Below are 16,420 nucleotides of genomic sequence, written 5' to 3'. Positions count from 1 at the left end.
CTAAGTTTGGGGAGTGGAATTCTAATATTTAATTAGTTTGTCGCATAACAATAAGTAAGTAGCAGATACATCCAAACAGTTCATGGGTGGCAGCTTGTTAATGAGGCTCATACAAATATGGTCACTAAAGGCTCCAGAAGACTAACCTGGTGGAGGTCAAAATGCTTACTTGGAAACTAAAGAAGGACCTTACAGTGGTCTCCATTATCCAAATTATGCTGCATATATATATATTCATTCCCCTATGAGGATTGTCACGTGACTCTCCAAACAGGCTGCTGGACATCAGGATGTGCAAACATTAAATTATAAATGTAGCAGGGAAGGAGTATTTCCAGGATTTCTGAAATGGGATGGAACAGGGTGAGCAAGAATGAGAATACGTAATCGGAAATAAAATCAACACAGAAAACAATAGGCATCATTTTCAGGCTCATGTGTAGCCCTGTGGTCTTTAATAATTTTAATTAGTTATATATTGTTGGGTAGTTTGAGTTATAACAATGCAATTAATCTAAAAAGAATAAAAAATAAATAAAAACTTCAAAATAAATGGAACAAAGAGCAAAACATAGTAGCGTAAAAGCTTGAAGTAGCATAAGATTTAAAAAAAAAAAAAAGAAAATACTTAAAGTACTTCATGAATACTCGATTACATTCCTACTGGTCTGTCGCTGCTCTCCTCCAGTGGTGTTGGGCATCGTAAAACACTCGAACACCTGGTGCTATCCACTCTCTCACTCTAGCCTACCTCAGTTCTCCTGCTTCTCTGTGCAGGTATGCCATGATGTCCAGCTTTAGGTTGGCTTAGATTTACATAAACCCATTTCTAACATACATTTGTTTTGTGTGCATTTTGTTTTGGGGTTTTTTGTGGGGCCTAAAGGGAGAGTTAGCTTTCTGGGGATGATGTGGTTGCCCATCCTTGTCTGTCACAGTGTGGTTAATCCAGGAAGAGGTCAACAACAAAATAAACTCAAAACCCTTCACCACTTACCTCTGGTGGCAAAACCATTCAGGACAAATGCTGAACAAACTGAAATATAAAAACAGGATCCCACACTGGGCTTTGCATCCTTTTGCATAGAGCATTATTTAATTTAAAAAGAGTAGCGATACATTTAGAGTTGACAAAGTCAGTCCCATGGCATGGTACAGTACAGTACACAATTACAATGATGTAAATTCCCTTTTTAAATTTGATACACCACATTTCAGCGTTAAACATTCTTCAATATCAGCAGCGCAAACCTTTTAAATGTTTATCATTTTTCTACTTGTCTAACAATGCTGTTATTTCAAGTCACACACATAATGAAAGAGGATTTGTGCAAATACACAGAAATTATAATGTAAAAACCTTTGAAAACCTCTAAGCAACACATCTGTGGGGTTTTTAGGAATATCAGTTTCTTGTTTAGCATAAAGAAAGCACTGCGGATATATCAAGCTGTTAATACAGCTGTCAGAGAGCTTTTTGTGTGTAAGACGGTATACATTCATTTCATTTCTCGGAAGTGTTTCTTTGAGGACAGCAATGTCAAGTAAAGGACTCGGTGTGGTTATCCCAGATTGCAACAGCAGGATACTGAGTAAGAATTCGTTTTTGGAGACATTAAAAGTCTTCAATCTGTTTTGCAGACTCTGGGATGAATCCAGGAAGTGGGCTCCCATTTTATCTGTCGCTGTCTTTACACATGCACAGGTGCAGCATGTGAATTGCACAGCTGATGGAAAAAAACAATAAAAGGTCATTGCAGTCTCGGTGTTCTAGGCCAATTTTAATTGAAAGACTTTGAGTTTCACCAGAACAATGGCACGAGTAAAATCTCCAGCGTCACTTTGTGGGTTTTTTCTTTTTTTATAAACAGCTTCGACGTAAGCACTGAAGCTGATATCCACATAGTAACACACTGTTCCTGTACTTTTGTTGGGCAGAAAACTGAATAGTTACCTAACAGGAGCTGAAAATTGAGATGTAGTAAATGCTCTAAGAAGAGACTAAATGTACCCTGTGGATTAATCCTCAGTCTGGACGGCCTTCTATTGTTCACTAGCAGCTCTCTGCTCTCCCAGTTTCGTGCATTTTGCAAGTCCTATTTTAGGCATGCATCCATTAATGATTCCAAAACAGGCTTTAAATGAGTAAATGGTTTTAGTACCATGAACACATCGCATTATGTACATCTGGCAACAACATTAAGAGGCTCTTAAGGAAAAAAACAAAAACAGTCCTTCTTCATAAGGGCGACATAAAGAAACAGGAACCCTCATTTGTTAGATAGGGCTCAAAGGTGTGCGACAGTTACACAATAAAATCAACTGGAGTGGTCCGTTCTCTTGCAATGATTGACAGTCACCGAAATAAAGCACACATTTTTGAACACACACAAAAAGTAATAAAAATCATAAATAACAAAATGACAGACTGTACACTCAATTAAAACACACAAATAATCCCTGTCACACACATTTCATAGTAGTGGTAGTATCTATTGAGTGATGCAGTTTTCTTTGTTTGACCTCGCTAAAAAGAGTCAGTGTAATCGTGTCGTAATCAGAATCAGTTCTTCTACTTTTAAACAACAGCAAATGGCATGAGTGACCAAAGAAAGACACATCCGGGTGATACAATAAAAGAAACGCTGAAGTTGGTGTTTGCCACTGACCCGCAGAGTGTGTGTTCGTGTTCAAGGTTTAAAAACGGCGCTGGAGATGAACTGTGTTCTCCTCTCCACGCCTGGCGATGTAACCGAGGCAAGTCCCTGCGTAAGGGCCGTGTGCACGTAGTGTAGGAAATGGGCGATGGGATGGACAGATTCTTCACCTAGTTCCTCTCGCTCTGTGTGCAGTGCTGAAACTGGGCAAAGCTAAGGAACACCTGCTCCAGTGATATCTGACTCACGCAGTAGTCTTCAATGTGGTATTTCTCTTTGGCTGCCTCCAAAGTGCCAAACACCTAGATGGGAGTTGAGAAAGAGAGGACATGGAAAAGTGAAGATCACATTTAATACCTTTAATTTGCACACAGTTAAGCAGACAAAAAAAAAGAAATCTACTTTTTCATGCACATCCAAATACCGGTTAGCTTTTATATATACATTTTTTTGTTTTTCAGTATTTTCCAAGGCATTTTGTGCACCATGTATCACAGCAAGTTTGTATGTTAAAGTTATGATATGAATACAGACTTTAAAATTAAAACACGGCAATCAAGACGTGGAAAATGTCAAGTTGAAACCTTGATCAAGTTACAAGAGGACTAGAAAAAACTGACTTAAACAATGTAGTTACTATTTTGTCCAATAGAGGGAGATATAACACAGCACAAGTGCAGGGACTTATTTTTTTATTTGTGAGCGATCTACTTCAAAGTTGACTCACAGATGACTAAAAACAATAATTAAAAAAAAAAAAAAAAGGACAAAAATAAATATAATTTCCATCATTTGTGCATTCATCTTTTTTTCACTTATCCAGGGATAGGTCAGGGGTAAACGTAAGAAAATAGAACATAATACGATCAATTAAAGTATAGACAAACAGATGCAGGGTAAAAGATCAAAAGTAACTGTACCTGTGCCCAGGTTAGTGTTTTGTCAGTCAAATGGTAATGCACCATTCCCTGGTGTTCATCCTTGAGCTGACTTCCTGTTGTGGAAGAAAACTGACAGTTACATTTGCTTTGTTATTCTTTTACTTTGAAAATAATAGCTTAATCTGATGAGCTTATCGTCCCACTTGAGTGTTTCAGTAAACTGTAAATGTGCCGCTTGTGTGTTGTTTACCCTTTTGGAATATTTCGGTTTGACCGCATTGGTCAAATACAGACTCATTAAAAGGATTTAAAAGGCTTCACCACGAAGAAAAGGAACTTCATTGTATAGTTTATTAAGAGTAAGGTCTTTGGATATTATGGCTTCTGTCTTTTGAGAAAGAGTAGCATACATTTTTGTTATTGGATATAGTCATAACACCACCAAGTGGCAGCAAACAGCCACAACAGGTAGAATTTCCTCAACATGCAATGCCATGCTTGAAGCTTAAGATATATATAATTATTTATGATCTTGGTATTTTCAATCCCTGAGAACTTACTTCTAGTAACTCACATTTTTTATGAGAAGTATTTATAGTTAGATTTAGAAATATTGAAACAACTCTTCTATCACGAGGCTCTGACCTGGGAAGGTGCTTTCAATGAAGTCTTTAAATAGCAGCAGGTCGCTGTGCTCCAGTTCAGCTTCTACATGGACTTTAGCCAGCAGCGTGTAGCCACTGCCAAACTTGCTCTTTAGATGTTGGGGACTCCCGAGGCACTTGAACTGACCGTTGACCATCACTGCCAGCCTGGTGCACAGGGCCTCACACTCCTCCATACTGATGAACGAACATATCGGTGGGAAAGTTAGGTAGGTGTAAGCTTAACTAGATGGAGCAAATCAGCTGCTATCTACCATATTCTTTAGCATGTACCTATGAGAAGTGATGATTATAGCCTTGCCAGACTCCCGTGTGCGTGTAACAGCGTCCCACAGCAGCCTCCTGGCAACGGGGTCCATCCCAGTCGAAGGTTCATCGAGGAAGATGACAGGAGGCCCACCAATCAGAGCCATTCCTGCGCTCAGCTTCCGCTTATTACCGCCGCTGCATATGTGCATTACGCCACATTATTAGAAAAACTTTTTCAAGCATTCTTCAGGATAACATGTGTATCCTCCCTCCACCAAAGAGCTACCTACCTGTAGCTGCGGACCAGTTTATCAGCATGAGGCTCCAACAGCAGCGAGCGCAGGACATTCTCCACGCAGCCAGACACGTACTTCTCTGGGATTCCTCTGAGCCGGGCGTACATACTCAGAGTTTCTCTTCCTGTCATGTGGTCCAATACTGCATCAAACTGAGGACAGTACCCTATGCGCTGCTGCACCTGTTATACAGAGATAAATCTTCTTTTTAAATATTTGTGTGTGTTGAAAGCAGTGTAGTTCGCCACTCTAGACTTTGTGGATTCTCCCATCTCCCTCCCTCTTACCTTCTTAATGTCTCTCCGGATGCTGTATCCATCAATGAAAGCATCTCCAGACGTGACGCTCTCATCGCCTGTCAACATCTTGAAAGTCGTGGTCTTTCCTGCTCCATTGAAGCCCAGCAGGCCGAAACACTCCCCTTTTCCTACAGCGAGAGACAGCCTGTCCACAGCCAGGAGACTCTCCCCGCTGCTGTACACCTGTGAAGAGGAGATAACAGTTTTACATGTATTTCAAAATTGGGACACTCAGTCCAAGTATTTAAAAAATAAGTCAAGACCTTTGCAAATAAGCAAAATACAGCTAAGCCACTTACTTTGCTGAGCTCCTGCAGAATGAGGGGGCTACCAACCATAGACTCTACTATCGGCTGGCACTCCAGAACCCGCTTCCTCTCATCGGCAACATCTCGGTCCTCTGGGAGCAGTGCTGTTGCCATGGGTACCTAAAAAACACACCAAAAAATGACATGATATCCACCTGATATTAAAAGGGATCAGATAATTGCATTTCTATGCACACAGTTTCTATGTGAAATAGCTTTCTATGTGCCATTTTGGATAAGACAAGTCCGTTTTAGGTCAGTTACACTGCAGAAACATGTTTCAACTGATTCCCTTAAAAAGAGCATATAGGGTCTTAGGATTTGGTAAGTAGCTATTTTAGGAAACATTGTGCAGCTGTCTTTGCAGTGTGCATCGCTGACATGAGTGGGTCTGTGGGAAACACAACAAAACAATCATTTTAGAGCTGGACCTTCAGAATAACATGCCCATTAATAAAATACTGGCATTATAAGAGAGATGGACAATGGACACCTCGCCATGGTTTAATCTGACCTTTAGCTGAGTGACCTAAAAACAATCTGAAACTGAGCATTTAAAGCAGTCTGAAGCTATAGATGATCAGTATGAGCAAAAACCCATAGTGGCCATAATTAATATATGCATTTATCATTGTAGCAGCGTAAATATGGCAATTTGAGCACAGTCAGTGCTTTCTTACAACAAGCTTCATTCACGTGGCTTTGTCTATGCGTAGGCCCTTTCAATATCTGGCCCAAGGATTCTTTTTCAGGTAGGTTGGAGGAGCCATGTATCAAACTACCAAACTTCTAATTAGTAAAGGTCACGCTCTCTCTTCTGAGCCTCAGCTGCACCCAATACTAATAATATTATCTCCATGGACCACCACAATAGCCATGCATAGTGTCACAGTGCACCCTTGAGAAATTCCGCATGCGCACCACTTCACAAATTCAAACGTAAGCACTAAATATTAAAAATAGAATGTTTTCTGCGATCATTAGTCATAACCCTGACCCGTATACTCAAACATGACATCTTTCAAAAGCCTTTTGTGTCCGACCAGCCTGACACCAGAGTTTACAGCCTTCCACTGCAAAGAAAGATCAGTTAATCTTCAACACGAGAAAAGAGAAAATGACCGAGATTGTGACTGTTTCACAAATGAAATAAATCTTTTTTCTTACAATCACCTAATCACTTTTACTTCTAGTTTTAGCTCTGAGGTGTTTTCTTAAATTAGCAACACAAATGATAATTTCATATGCAATTTTTCAATGTCAAATAATCCCTAAAGTCCAACTGTTCAGCTTTGCATGGATTTTACAGCTCCAAATATTATGTCCTTGTGAGGATGAATGCAGAGGTGGTAATCCATTTTAGAACTACCAAGTGCCTCAAGGGTATCTATTCTGGTGAAGCAGATTAATATACTAATCAATATTTAATTCCTCCAAGACTCAAAACTGTTCCCTTGGAAAAAATAAAAAACACAATTCAAACTGACCGCATTTCAAATGCAACATAATATAGACCACACTAGTAGCAGAAATGTTTGCAAATTAACCATGAAGAAATATTTTAGTCTTTTTAAGCACCCTCTTAATTCATCTACCTTTTTGCTCCTCCTGAACAGTGAGGTGAAAAGTCTCCAGAGAGTGTGGATGCACTGCAGCTCGATGACAAACAGCAGAATGATGAAGACCACACCCTGCACGGAGAAGGCCACGAGAAATCGTCCCACCCCGGGCTCTGACATTGAGAAGTAGTTTCGCTGGTATGTGATGTCTACAAACAGAGAATCACCAGGTTACCTCTGCACTTCACAAGTAAACTTCTGTACTCGCGGCACAAATAAAATAACTTTTAAGAATAAAAATCAAGCGATTAATCTTTTAGGCAGTACTTACTATATTGCTTGCAGATTAATTCAGTCATAAAACTGGAGGTGCAAAACGAGATATATTCATAGTTCTGGTAGAACTGGCTGAAGGACATTCCCAGGCAGTAGTTTGGGAAGATCAGGAACACCTTATCCAGCAAGTGTGACATGTGCTGCAACTCCAACTCTAGACAGGAAATATTATAATAAAAATATATTTAACGGGATGGATTTATTTTTTAAGCATTCTTCATCTTTTTTCCCCACGAGGACCTAAACGAGTGTGTAGAGATCCAGGGTTCTCATCACAAGTACGTCTCACAAACCCACTCCTTTTCACAAAGTTAATCCAGTTTACCAGTAGGAGGTAATAAAACATGATTCTTCACTGACTTCCCACACATACTTATACTGTCTATTGTATTCAGTGAAGGACAGGAATGGAAATGGAAAAAATATTGAGCCGTAAAAGCTCTGGTCACTTTAATAGGTACACCTTGCTAGCAGCCAACACTGTGGTCATAAATTGATGGACATGGTCACCAACAGTCCTCAGGCAGGCTGTGGTGTTTAAATGATGCTCAGTTGATGCTAAGTGGAGCAATAAAATATCCTCCACTTCATTACATCACCAGCAGCCTGAACCGTTGATACAAGGCTGGAAGGATCCATCCTTTCATGTTTACTCTGAATTTTAAACCCAACACACTGAAGGTTATAGCAGAAAATGGGACTCATCAGGCCAGGCAATGTTTTTCTAATCTGCTATTGTCTAATTTTGGTGAGCCCGTGTGAACTACACCCTGACTTTCCTCTTCATAACAGTGGCACCAGATGTGGTCTTCTGCTGATGTAGCAGTCTGTCTGTCACCAACATCAATGCCACATTCAGTCACTTAAATCACCTTTCGTCCCTGTTATGATACTTGTTTTTAACTTTAGCAGGTCGCCTTGAATATGTGTCTGAATGTCTAAATGAACTGAGTTGCTGCCATGTGATTGGCTAATTTAAAATTTGTTCATTTGTAAACAAGTGTACCTAAAAAACAACTAGCAGTATGAAAAAGAGGGGCTGTCGTATTTTGACTGGTGACCATCCATAACCGCTCTCACCTGGGATCGTCAAGATGGTGACAGCCAGAAAGGTAGCAGTGCCTGAGATCATGTTGAAGATGGTGAGGCGCGTATATGCAGTAGCAGCAGTGGAGAAGAGGAAGCTGAGCAGGTACATAAGAGGCACCACAGCCCAGCCGTACAGCAGAAGTAACAACAACACATCTATAAGGTGGTTGTCCTCTAGAAAAGCACTGATTCCAAAAGCCTGGAACACCACCTGAAAGAAATATACACATATATGCATACAACAGATTCACAAAACCCTATATTGAAACCAATCAATCTGCCTTATTATCCTGTCTGAGTATTGCAGTAGTAACAGATGTCATACTGACCAGCATGAGGAGACAAGGCAGCAGGAAGTTGACCAGGTCCCAAAGCAGGGCTGAAAACCAGAAGTTTGCCAGGTAGACGCCGCTGACCTGCTGCACATGCTTGGACTTGATGGAGGACTCTGTTACAAGCAGCAGGGCAAAAGTGCTGGACAGGGAGGCCATCCCATACATCAGGTTGATAGCAATGGCAAACCCTGTCTTACTCCTACATAAAATGGAATGAAAGAGTGCGACGATTACACCACAAGATGGAAAAGAGGTGGGAAAAGGTTGCAGACAGGGCGTCTTTCTATGTCCCAAGTCTTACTGCTATAACATAACTTGAATACAATTTAAATGCCTGATTTATATTTCAGAAACCAGAAATCTTAACCCTGTTAAGACTGGTGTGGTGGTGTGTTGGTCTCTACCAACACTTTAGGGATGATACCCAGCAGCAAAATGTTCCACTGTCTGTGTCTGCCTCATTTGCTGTAGGTGGACAAGCAGTGGAGAGATCATTTTTTCTAAGTCCACAGTGAAAAAAACACCCAAGGTTTTCAGCTACACATGGGTTTAGTCACCCTAAAAGAAAGGAAGCAAATCTGCTTCATGTAACAATGATGTGTCACTTTGGCTCACCCTCATCACTGCAGGGTTATTTTCCAAACAGTAAAGGGTATTAATGAGCTCGACTAGAGAAAAAACACAGCAACACTTTGAATGTTTGAGCCTCGTGACAGTGAAATTAAAAATATTGTAGAGCAACCATCCTGCAACATCAAACACGAGAAAACTGTTTGAAGCTGGAGAGGAGAGATGTTAGTTACTTCATACTGGGAAGTGCTGTGAATTGGTTTCAGCTGTTTACTCACTCACACCTTCTTTGCGTGAAAGGAAAGAGCTTCATTTGAACAGGAGTACACATGTGCTCATTGTTTTTTTTGTTGTTGTTTTTAGAAAAATCTAAAATTCTGATTCAAGGAAAGCCCTAGGTGTACGCATCACATACAAAAATGACTAAATTGAGAAAATCTAACTTCTATCTGTCTAATTTCTGTGATTTTTAAGTTGCTTGGAACTGTGCTCTTAAACTAACTTCTATTAATTAGTCTGAATGTTTGAAGTTTTTGAGACTGAGCAAATACTAGGCTCAGTCTCAACTGATCCAGCATAGAATTGAAAATTTTTAATTAAAAAAATCAAATTAAAATACTATGAACAACAAGGTTCATCTCATGCACCAACATCCAGAGCAGAGGAAACATTAAACTGGCTCAACTGAAAAACCAGCCAACACTACGTCCTAATTCAGAGCCAGCTAACGGCTCAGTCCCACAAGTCAAAATAGGAAAACAACCTCCTTGCATCTCCAAAAAAAGAAGAAAAATGGTGGCTGCGTGGTGATTATATAGTTTTTTGTTTTTCACATTTTGTGATCGATTGCAAATTGTGGCGACTAAATGGTTGCCTTTAGCTGTTCACTCGTGATTGTACAGGTCGCCTGTGGCAGGAGGCAAAATTACTGCAGTCTGACTTGGACTGACTGCGTTCACTCTCAGGGAGATTGTCGAAGTGTTGCGAATAATCGTTCTAAATCTGCAAACAGATTGCCAGCGTGTTGCCATCTTTGTCAATAAGCACAACTCGAGGGGACTCGACTCATTAGACTTGCTGAAGCACAACTATAATAGTTAAATGGGAATTCCTGTCTATGTATACAGCAACAGATATGTGATTTTCAACAATTTATGACAGTTAATTGCTGTATTAATAGAAACAGAGTGCATGTAATGACCAAATCAAACACTGATGGAAGACTGACTTCAGATATCGTCAAAAGTTGAACTTTTTTTATCTTAATCTGCAGTTGAAAAAAAAATGTGAAAAATCGCAATATGTGTTATTGTGATGCTTCGGATTAACAAAATATTAGAAATCACAATAATATTGAATCCTAAAGGAAGTATTGTGATAATATCGCATCATGGGATATCTGCTGATTCCCACTGCTAGCAAATACTACCCCATCCTTTCTCTACTCACTCTGAGAGCTGGTTCTGAGCACTCTCAGACAGGTTGCGTGGCATGGGATAATTGCCTGCCTGGATGGAAGCATTCGGCCCTGCTAGAAGTTTGAACAGGGCATTGTCCACCATCATGAGTGCTGTGGCAGGTGTGTGGTAGCCCTCGTTGTTAAAGTAGGCTGTAGCTTCTGCAAAGTGGTTGCTGCTACCTCGAAAAACAGCGCCCACCACGCAGTGCTCGTTAAAGCTGCCTCCTTCTTCGTCCGCCTGAGTTAGGATGTAATCGTTGAAGTCTACAGGGAGAACGAAGGCTTACGATCAGTAAATACCAAAAGTGAGCAGCAACACCAAGCATTTGTCCTCCTCGTTACGCTTACCAGTAGCATTGGTAAGTTCGCCAAGCTGGGCAGAGAGCTGGGAACCGTATACGCTTGCCCAGGCAGAAGCCAGGGGTCCTGCCCCAGACTGCAGAGAAACGGGAACCCTGGTGGGACCATAGCGACTGAGTCCCAGACTCAGTTTCGGAGCATCATTATGACTGGGAAGGGTGCGTGCCACAAATAAAGCCACAACAGTGAAGACAAGAGGGACCAGGAACTGAGCCACCATCACCTTCCAGTTTCTCCAGCTGTACAGCGCCCTCTTTAGGAACATGGCATAGAACTGCTGCAGGTGTAGTCTGACCTGTTACAGGAGAAAATGGGAGCTTCAATCAACAGAGCAAATTCGCTAAAAAGACACTGAGCATCGCTTTTATTCCTCTGTCTTACCCCGGTGTTCAGCTTAATGTTGGAGCAGTCTTCTGAGATGAGTGTGCCGCTGTCTGTGAAGTCAGTGACATCAGTCAAGCCGCTGATGCTGCTGGCATCATCCATGGTCCAGTCATGAGAGCGTCTCTCATGTTGGTACTGCAGGGCTGGCAGCTGGATCGCCTGGATATCCAAACTAGAGTCCACCAGCTTTCCAACTCTGGAAACACAAATAAATCTCATTTTATCCACTGAAAAAAAAACAAAGAAAAAACAAAACAAAACACCATTGGTTTTATAGCTGACACAAAAAATAAAAATAAAATTTAGATAGTTTAGATAGTTTAACATTAAATATCAACTGTTTATGAGTTACATTTTAAAGCTTTTCAACTCAACACCGACTCAATAACAAATTAGCAACAAAATCTCAGGAAAACACTATTAAAAGGTGATTTATTTGTTGTGAATAATTATAGTTTGATAATAATTAATTGGCAGCATTGTGTAATGGAGTTATTACACTCGGCTGTAAAATATGAATGAACGAAAGAAGCTAAACGACCAAACGCTCCAACAGCAGCTTTTCTTTGGTGCAACGTGTCAATGGCCAGAACACGCTGCTGGATTCTCAGTATGAATCATAAATAATGAGGCCTGAACAGCAGCAAATACAAATGTTAAACTCGTGCCAGCTGAAGTAGCACAGCGTAAGCCTTCCGCAGTGGATGCGGTCTTGTGATCGTTGCCACAGATACGCATATTAAATCCAAGGGGAAGAAAAAAATAACTGAATAAGGCGGCTGGGACTGCAGTGGATCAGGAAGAGTTGAGTTTGCAAGCAAATTTTTTTATATTTTATTTCTATCAAAGGTGGCGTCTAAAGTTCCACAAATTCCAAAAACGATTTTCAGTAAAGCGTAAAAGATTCAGGCACTGAACACCCTATACCTACGACTAGAAGCAACTATAACCTTTTCTATCACGTCCATACTGTTTTATATACTAGAAGACATTTAGTCTTACACTACTGCTTGTGAATGTAACACTATCTTACGTTACGTAAAAGAAGGAGGAAAGGTCTGCACACCGTTTGGCTCCAAGTGATACCTGACTGATGACGACACTATATAGAGAAATATCATTGTCACGCTTCGATCCATAGTGTCCTTTAACCCATTTTTGCAACAGCATACTCTGTTTTAGATTACATTGGAAGCTGATGACAGGGAAGGAGCAGTGTGTTGTGGAAGGAGGTTCTGATAGCATTCATTTTTTCTGTGCAGGCTCAACTCCTACTGTTGAAAACGTCCGGAAGAAAACCACTTCCTTCTCCAAAATTCACTGAATCTTCATAGACTTTAGAGCAAACATTTGATAGCAAACATAATGTCCCCCATGTGATCAGAGTCAGTTGAACTTAATTAAACCTACTACTTAAGTACGCTCTGAACCAGTTTTATCCCCATCTTCACTAAAATTCTCCCCAGAAAATATTTTATTGCCTTTGTGATCCGTCATTTTAAAGCTTTTAATTTTACAAAAATGGTATTTTTACAGATCAGAGACTAATTTTCTGTGATACCCGAGAGAAAAATGACTTTAAGGGAGAGAAAAACTGTCACTTGTCCTATATTTCCTACCTGAGGAAAACCTCTTCCATAGTAGTTACTGAAGCGCCATAGCTGGCGATGCCCAGCTCCTCTCTGTTCATCTCCAGCTCAGCAAACAGCAATTCAAACCTGATAGAAAGCAACAAAGAGTTTGATTATAAAATTAAAAAAACAAAACACAGAGCCAAAATTGCTGCTACCTTTATTTAATATAATCATGTCACCAGTAGTCAAGTGAAAATGAGTTACATTTTTAATGAAAAGCTGGCTTGAGTTATTAAATACATTCACTGATTCAATTTGTGGTATTGTATAATCTGTTGACCCATTTCTAACAGTTCAAAGTAATATTTCCATGCTTTTCCCTCACTCCATTTTTTCTTTGTTCTTTTCCTTCCCCATACATACATAATCGTCTGCAATAAAAAGACATGTGAGAGCAGAACAATTTCCTAAATAACTACATTTTATTGCGCATAATGTGTTAAAATACTACAGTTTATTACATCTTTTATTATATGACTATTTTATTATTCAGTTGCTGTTTTTCTTTGTATACTTGAATGAAATAACTCCAATGTCCCTGTATGTCTAACCCCGAGTCTTTCAGTTTTTTCAGTCTAATAGTAGTTGTTCATTTCACCCGGTGTGACTTCTAGCCTGTTGTCTTTCTTACAAAGAGGTCAGTCCGCACGCTGTGTTTTTGTGCGTATGATCAATGCTCACCTGCTGGTGCTTTCTTTGGGAAGAATATAAGAGAGCTCAGCTCCAGCGCTGCTCTCCAGAGTGGCATTGGGAACATACATGTGAACAAGGCGGGTGATCTCGGACACGTTACAAAGAGCATCCTTGACGATCACCATGTGGTATCCAGCACCTGGTTAAAAATATTACATAAGACATTTACAGAATCAGTCCCAAGAATAGTTAAACTGCATGTGAGTTGGTCCACGTGCAGTATTTCTGTTGAAACAAAACAGCAAAATTTCAATGCATGCTTTTGTAATACCACCGCTAGTCTAGGAAAGAAAAACTGCCTTTCAAGAATCCATCTGAGAGTACAGTATGCTTTCACTAACCATATTTATTCTTGAGAAAGAGTGGTGAGCCGCAGCACTGCAGCTCTCCTCCTGCCATGATGGCAATTCGATCACCGAGCAGGTCAGCCTCGTCCATAAAGTGTGTGGTGAGCAGGATGGTGCGGCCGCGTTTCTCCCCTTGCAGAAGGTCCCAGGTGCCACGTCGTGCTGATGGATCCATACCTGATGTGGGCTCATCTAACATGACAACCTGCAGATGGGCAGAAAGGAAAAGAAGGTTTGCAGTAGTCCACCCATACTTACACATTTTACTCAAATGACTCTAATGTTCTTTGGTTGTTGTTGTTTTTTAATTCCAGACCTTGGAGTCTCCAATGAGAGCAATCCCAATAGAAAGTTTTCTCTTCATGCCACCAGAGAGGGTCTTGGAACGAGCATGTCGCTTATCCTCGAGGTTTAAGATACGGATTATCCGGTCCACCTCATCTGGAATCTTGTCTTTGGAGTAGCCTTTCAGCTGGATATAAAGTAGACAACAAATGGATCAGGTTGTCATCTGTTTTTTCTGCAGCTAATTTACGTTAATACAAACTGAGAGGCTGGGAGACAGCAGGAAAGTGCAGAAAATGGAGAAGTTCACTTGCTACTCAACTCATACAAAGTTTTTGTGTGAGGAAAAAGACAAAAAAAAAAAAAAAAGGTAATAAAAGTACAATAAAAACATGCTTTGTGCTGCTTTTAATGTTTTTAATAAACAAAACCAATTAAACTCACTTTAATGGAATCAGTGTGAACACCTCGTACTATAATGTGTATAACAGCAAGTGGAAACATTAAGCTATAGTGGATGTGTAGTACATAGAGATGTATTTTTACATAAAAGTGCATAAGTATGTAAATACCTGTGCATAGAACAGCAGGTGCTCTTGTACTGTAAGGTTATCAAACAATACATCGTGCTGGGGACAAAGTCCCAGGCTGCGTCGGATCAGAGCCATGTCCTGACAGATGTCGTAACCACTGATATAAGCCCTGCCGCTGGTGGGAGGAAACAGGCCTGAAACATGAAGGAAGGTAGTTAAATTTTTTATTTAGGGGGCATGTTTAATGTGTGTGCGTGTATTTATTGCTTGTTTACATGTGCATTTAGGCGTCTAACCTGTTAGCATAGACAATGTTGTGGTCTTCCCAGCACCATTGTGTCCTAGCAGGACTGTGATCTGTCCTTCGAACATGTTTACTGTAAGGTCTCGTACGGCCTGACGTGTCTTGTTGCCCACTTTGAATTCCTGTTAAAACGCGTGACATGAGCAGAAATGGAATGCATGAAGCGTAACCTTTTTGTCCATTTACCTTTTAGTAGTAACACTGAGTACTACGGTGGAGTTATTAGTGGCCTTTCTTTTCCACTGGGGCATCTGCAGCGTACGCTAAAGTGGTCATGATTACTCTCTGGATCATAGTGTTTTGCTGCTCACCTTAGCGAGGTGTTTAATCTTTATCCCAGACACGAGTCCAGCAGGTTCTTCTTCTATAAACTCTCCTTTCATGGCCTTTTCAGCATCCTCTTCTTCTTCCTTCTCATTTACCAAAGCCATGCGAGGGGTGCTGCACCAGTATGAAGGCTGCAGAGGAAGACAGTCAGGGAAGACAAGGGGAGTAAACCAGCATTTCTTCCAAAACTTTTACCCCAAATTTTCACTATTCATTTCCAGTATATCTAACAGTATAATTTTACTAGGAGAACATCAAATATAGCATCCTATATTAACCACACGGTGTGTGTGTGTAATATAGCACCGTATATTACACACACACACACACACAGTGTGTTCTGACTTATCACTGAATCAGGTAATCATCCACTGACATAAGGAAGGAAGAGGAACACAATCATTCACTTAATCACAAGAAAGAGAGATCGAGCCAACATTATTATTGTTCATGTACACTCTGCATGAAGAGATTGTTTCCCAGCCAAACCACCTCCTGATTCACTTCCTAAAGACCGGAGTCAAACCTCCCCTTTTTACGGAGCAGAAACACCATCTGACACCCACTCACACAATGGACATGGAGGAAAGTGCGTCAACATCTAATCCACACCCTTCTGGCAGTCCCTTAAATTCCTGACAACTGGGAAAAAGGTTAGCAGGAGTTTATTTTTGTGTAGGCGCGCATGTCTATAAAGGCACGCCATTTCGTGATCGCTCATAGTTGTTATATAGATAAACCTTATTTGTTTTGGCTCTAGATACTCAGACATTTCCTGTTATTCTAACTAGCTGAACCCAAGGCTTCCTCTGGTCGACATGTTGAGACCTCTATTTTGGAAACTCTTCTG

The 16,420-nt window shown here is 40.5% G+C and overlaps 1 protein-coding gene across 1 annotated transcript in view; it reads right to left on the bottom strand.

Annotated features, from left to right (window-relative positions):
* Window positions 1-1,074: 1,074 nt before the first annotated feature.
* The window catches only part of abca3b (ATP-binding cassette, sub-family A (ABC1), member 3b), a 34,482-nt gene continuing 19,136 nt past the window's right edge, over window positions 1,075-16,420 (bottom strand). The window contains exons 11-31 of the mRNA XM_085454259.1: window positions 15,555-15,701; window positions 15,236-15,365; window positions 14,979-15,133; window positions 14,438-14,593; window positions 14,116-14,326; window positions 13,763-13,913; window positions 13,067-13,165; window positions 11,445-11,643; window positions 11,052-11,358; window positions 10,694-10,967; window positions 8,669-8,873; window positions 8,331-8,550; window positions 7,246-7,404; window positions 6,951-7,123; window positions 5,347-5,475; window positions 5,036-5,230; window positions 4,743-4,930; window positions 4,477-4,647; window positions 4,184-4,380; window positions 3,578-3,651; window positions 1,075-2,959 (exon numbers count right to left, since the gene is read on the bottom strand). Coding sequence (XP_085310385.1) covers window positions 2,828-2,959; window positions 3,578-3,651; window positions 4,184-4,380; window positions 4,477-4,647; window positions 4,743-4,930; window positions 5,036-5,230; window positions 5,347-5,475; window positions 6,951-7,123; window positions 7,246-7,404; window positions 8,331-8,550; window positions 8,669-8,873; window positions 10,694-10,967; window positions 11,052-11,358; window positions 11,445-11,643; window positions 13,067-13,165; window positions 13,763-13,913; window positions 14,116-14,326; window positions 14,438-14,593; window positions 14,979-15,133; window positions 15,236-15,365; window positions 15,555-15,701 — 3,672 coding nt within the window. The 3' untranslated portion in view covers window positions 1,075-2,827. The remainder of the gene's footprint in view (window positions 2,960-3,577; window positions 3,652-4,183; window positions 4,381-4,476; window positions 4,648-4,742; window positions 4,931-5,035; window positions 5,231-5,346; window positions 5,476-6,950; window positions 7,124-7,245; window positions 7,405-8,330; window positions 8,551-8,668; window positions 8,874-10,693; window positions 10,968-11,051; window positions 11,359-11,444; window positions 11,644-13,066; window positions 13,166-13,762; window positions 13,914-14,115; window positions 14,327-14,437; window positions 14,594-14,978; window positions 15,134-15,235; window positions 15,366-15,554; window positions 15,702-16,420) is intronic.

The sequence above is a fragment of the Copadichromis virginalis genome, linkage group LG4, assembly GCF_057382275.1.
Source record: "Copadichromis virginalis isolate Kocher_CV1m ecotype Utaka linkage group LG4, C_Virginalis_male_GT1.1, whole genome shotgun sequence".
NCBI lineage: Eukaryota > Metazoa > Chordata > Actinopteri > Cichliformes > Cichlidae > Copadichromis > Copadichromis virginalis.
Note: the sequence above shows the minus strand (reverse complement) of the source record. Positions and strands in the feature narration are given on the sequence as shown.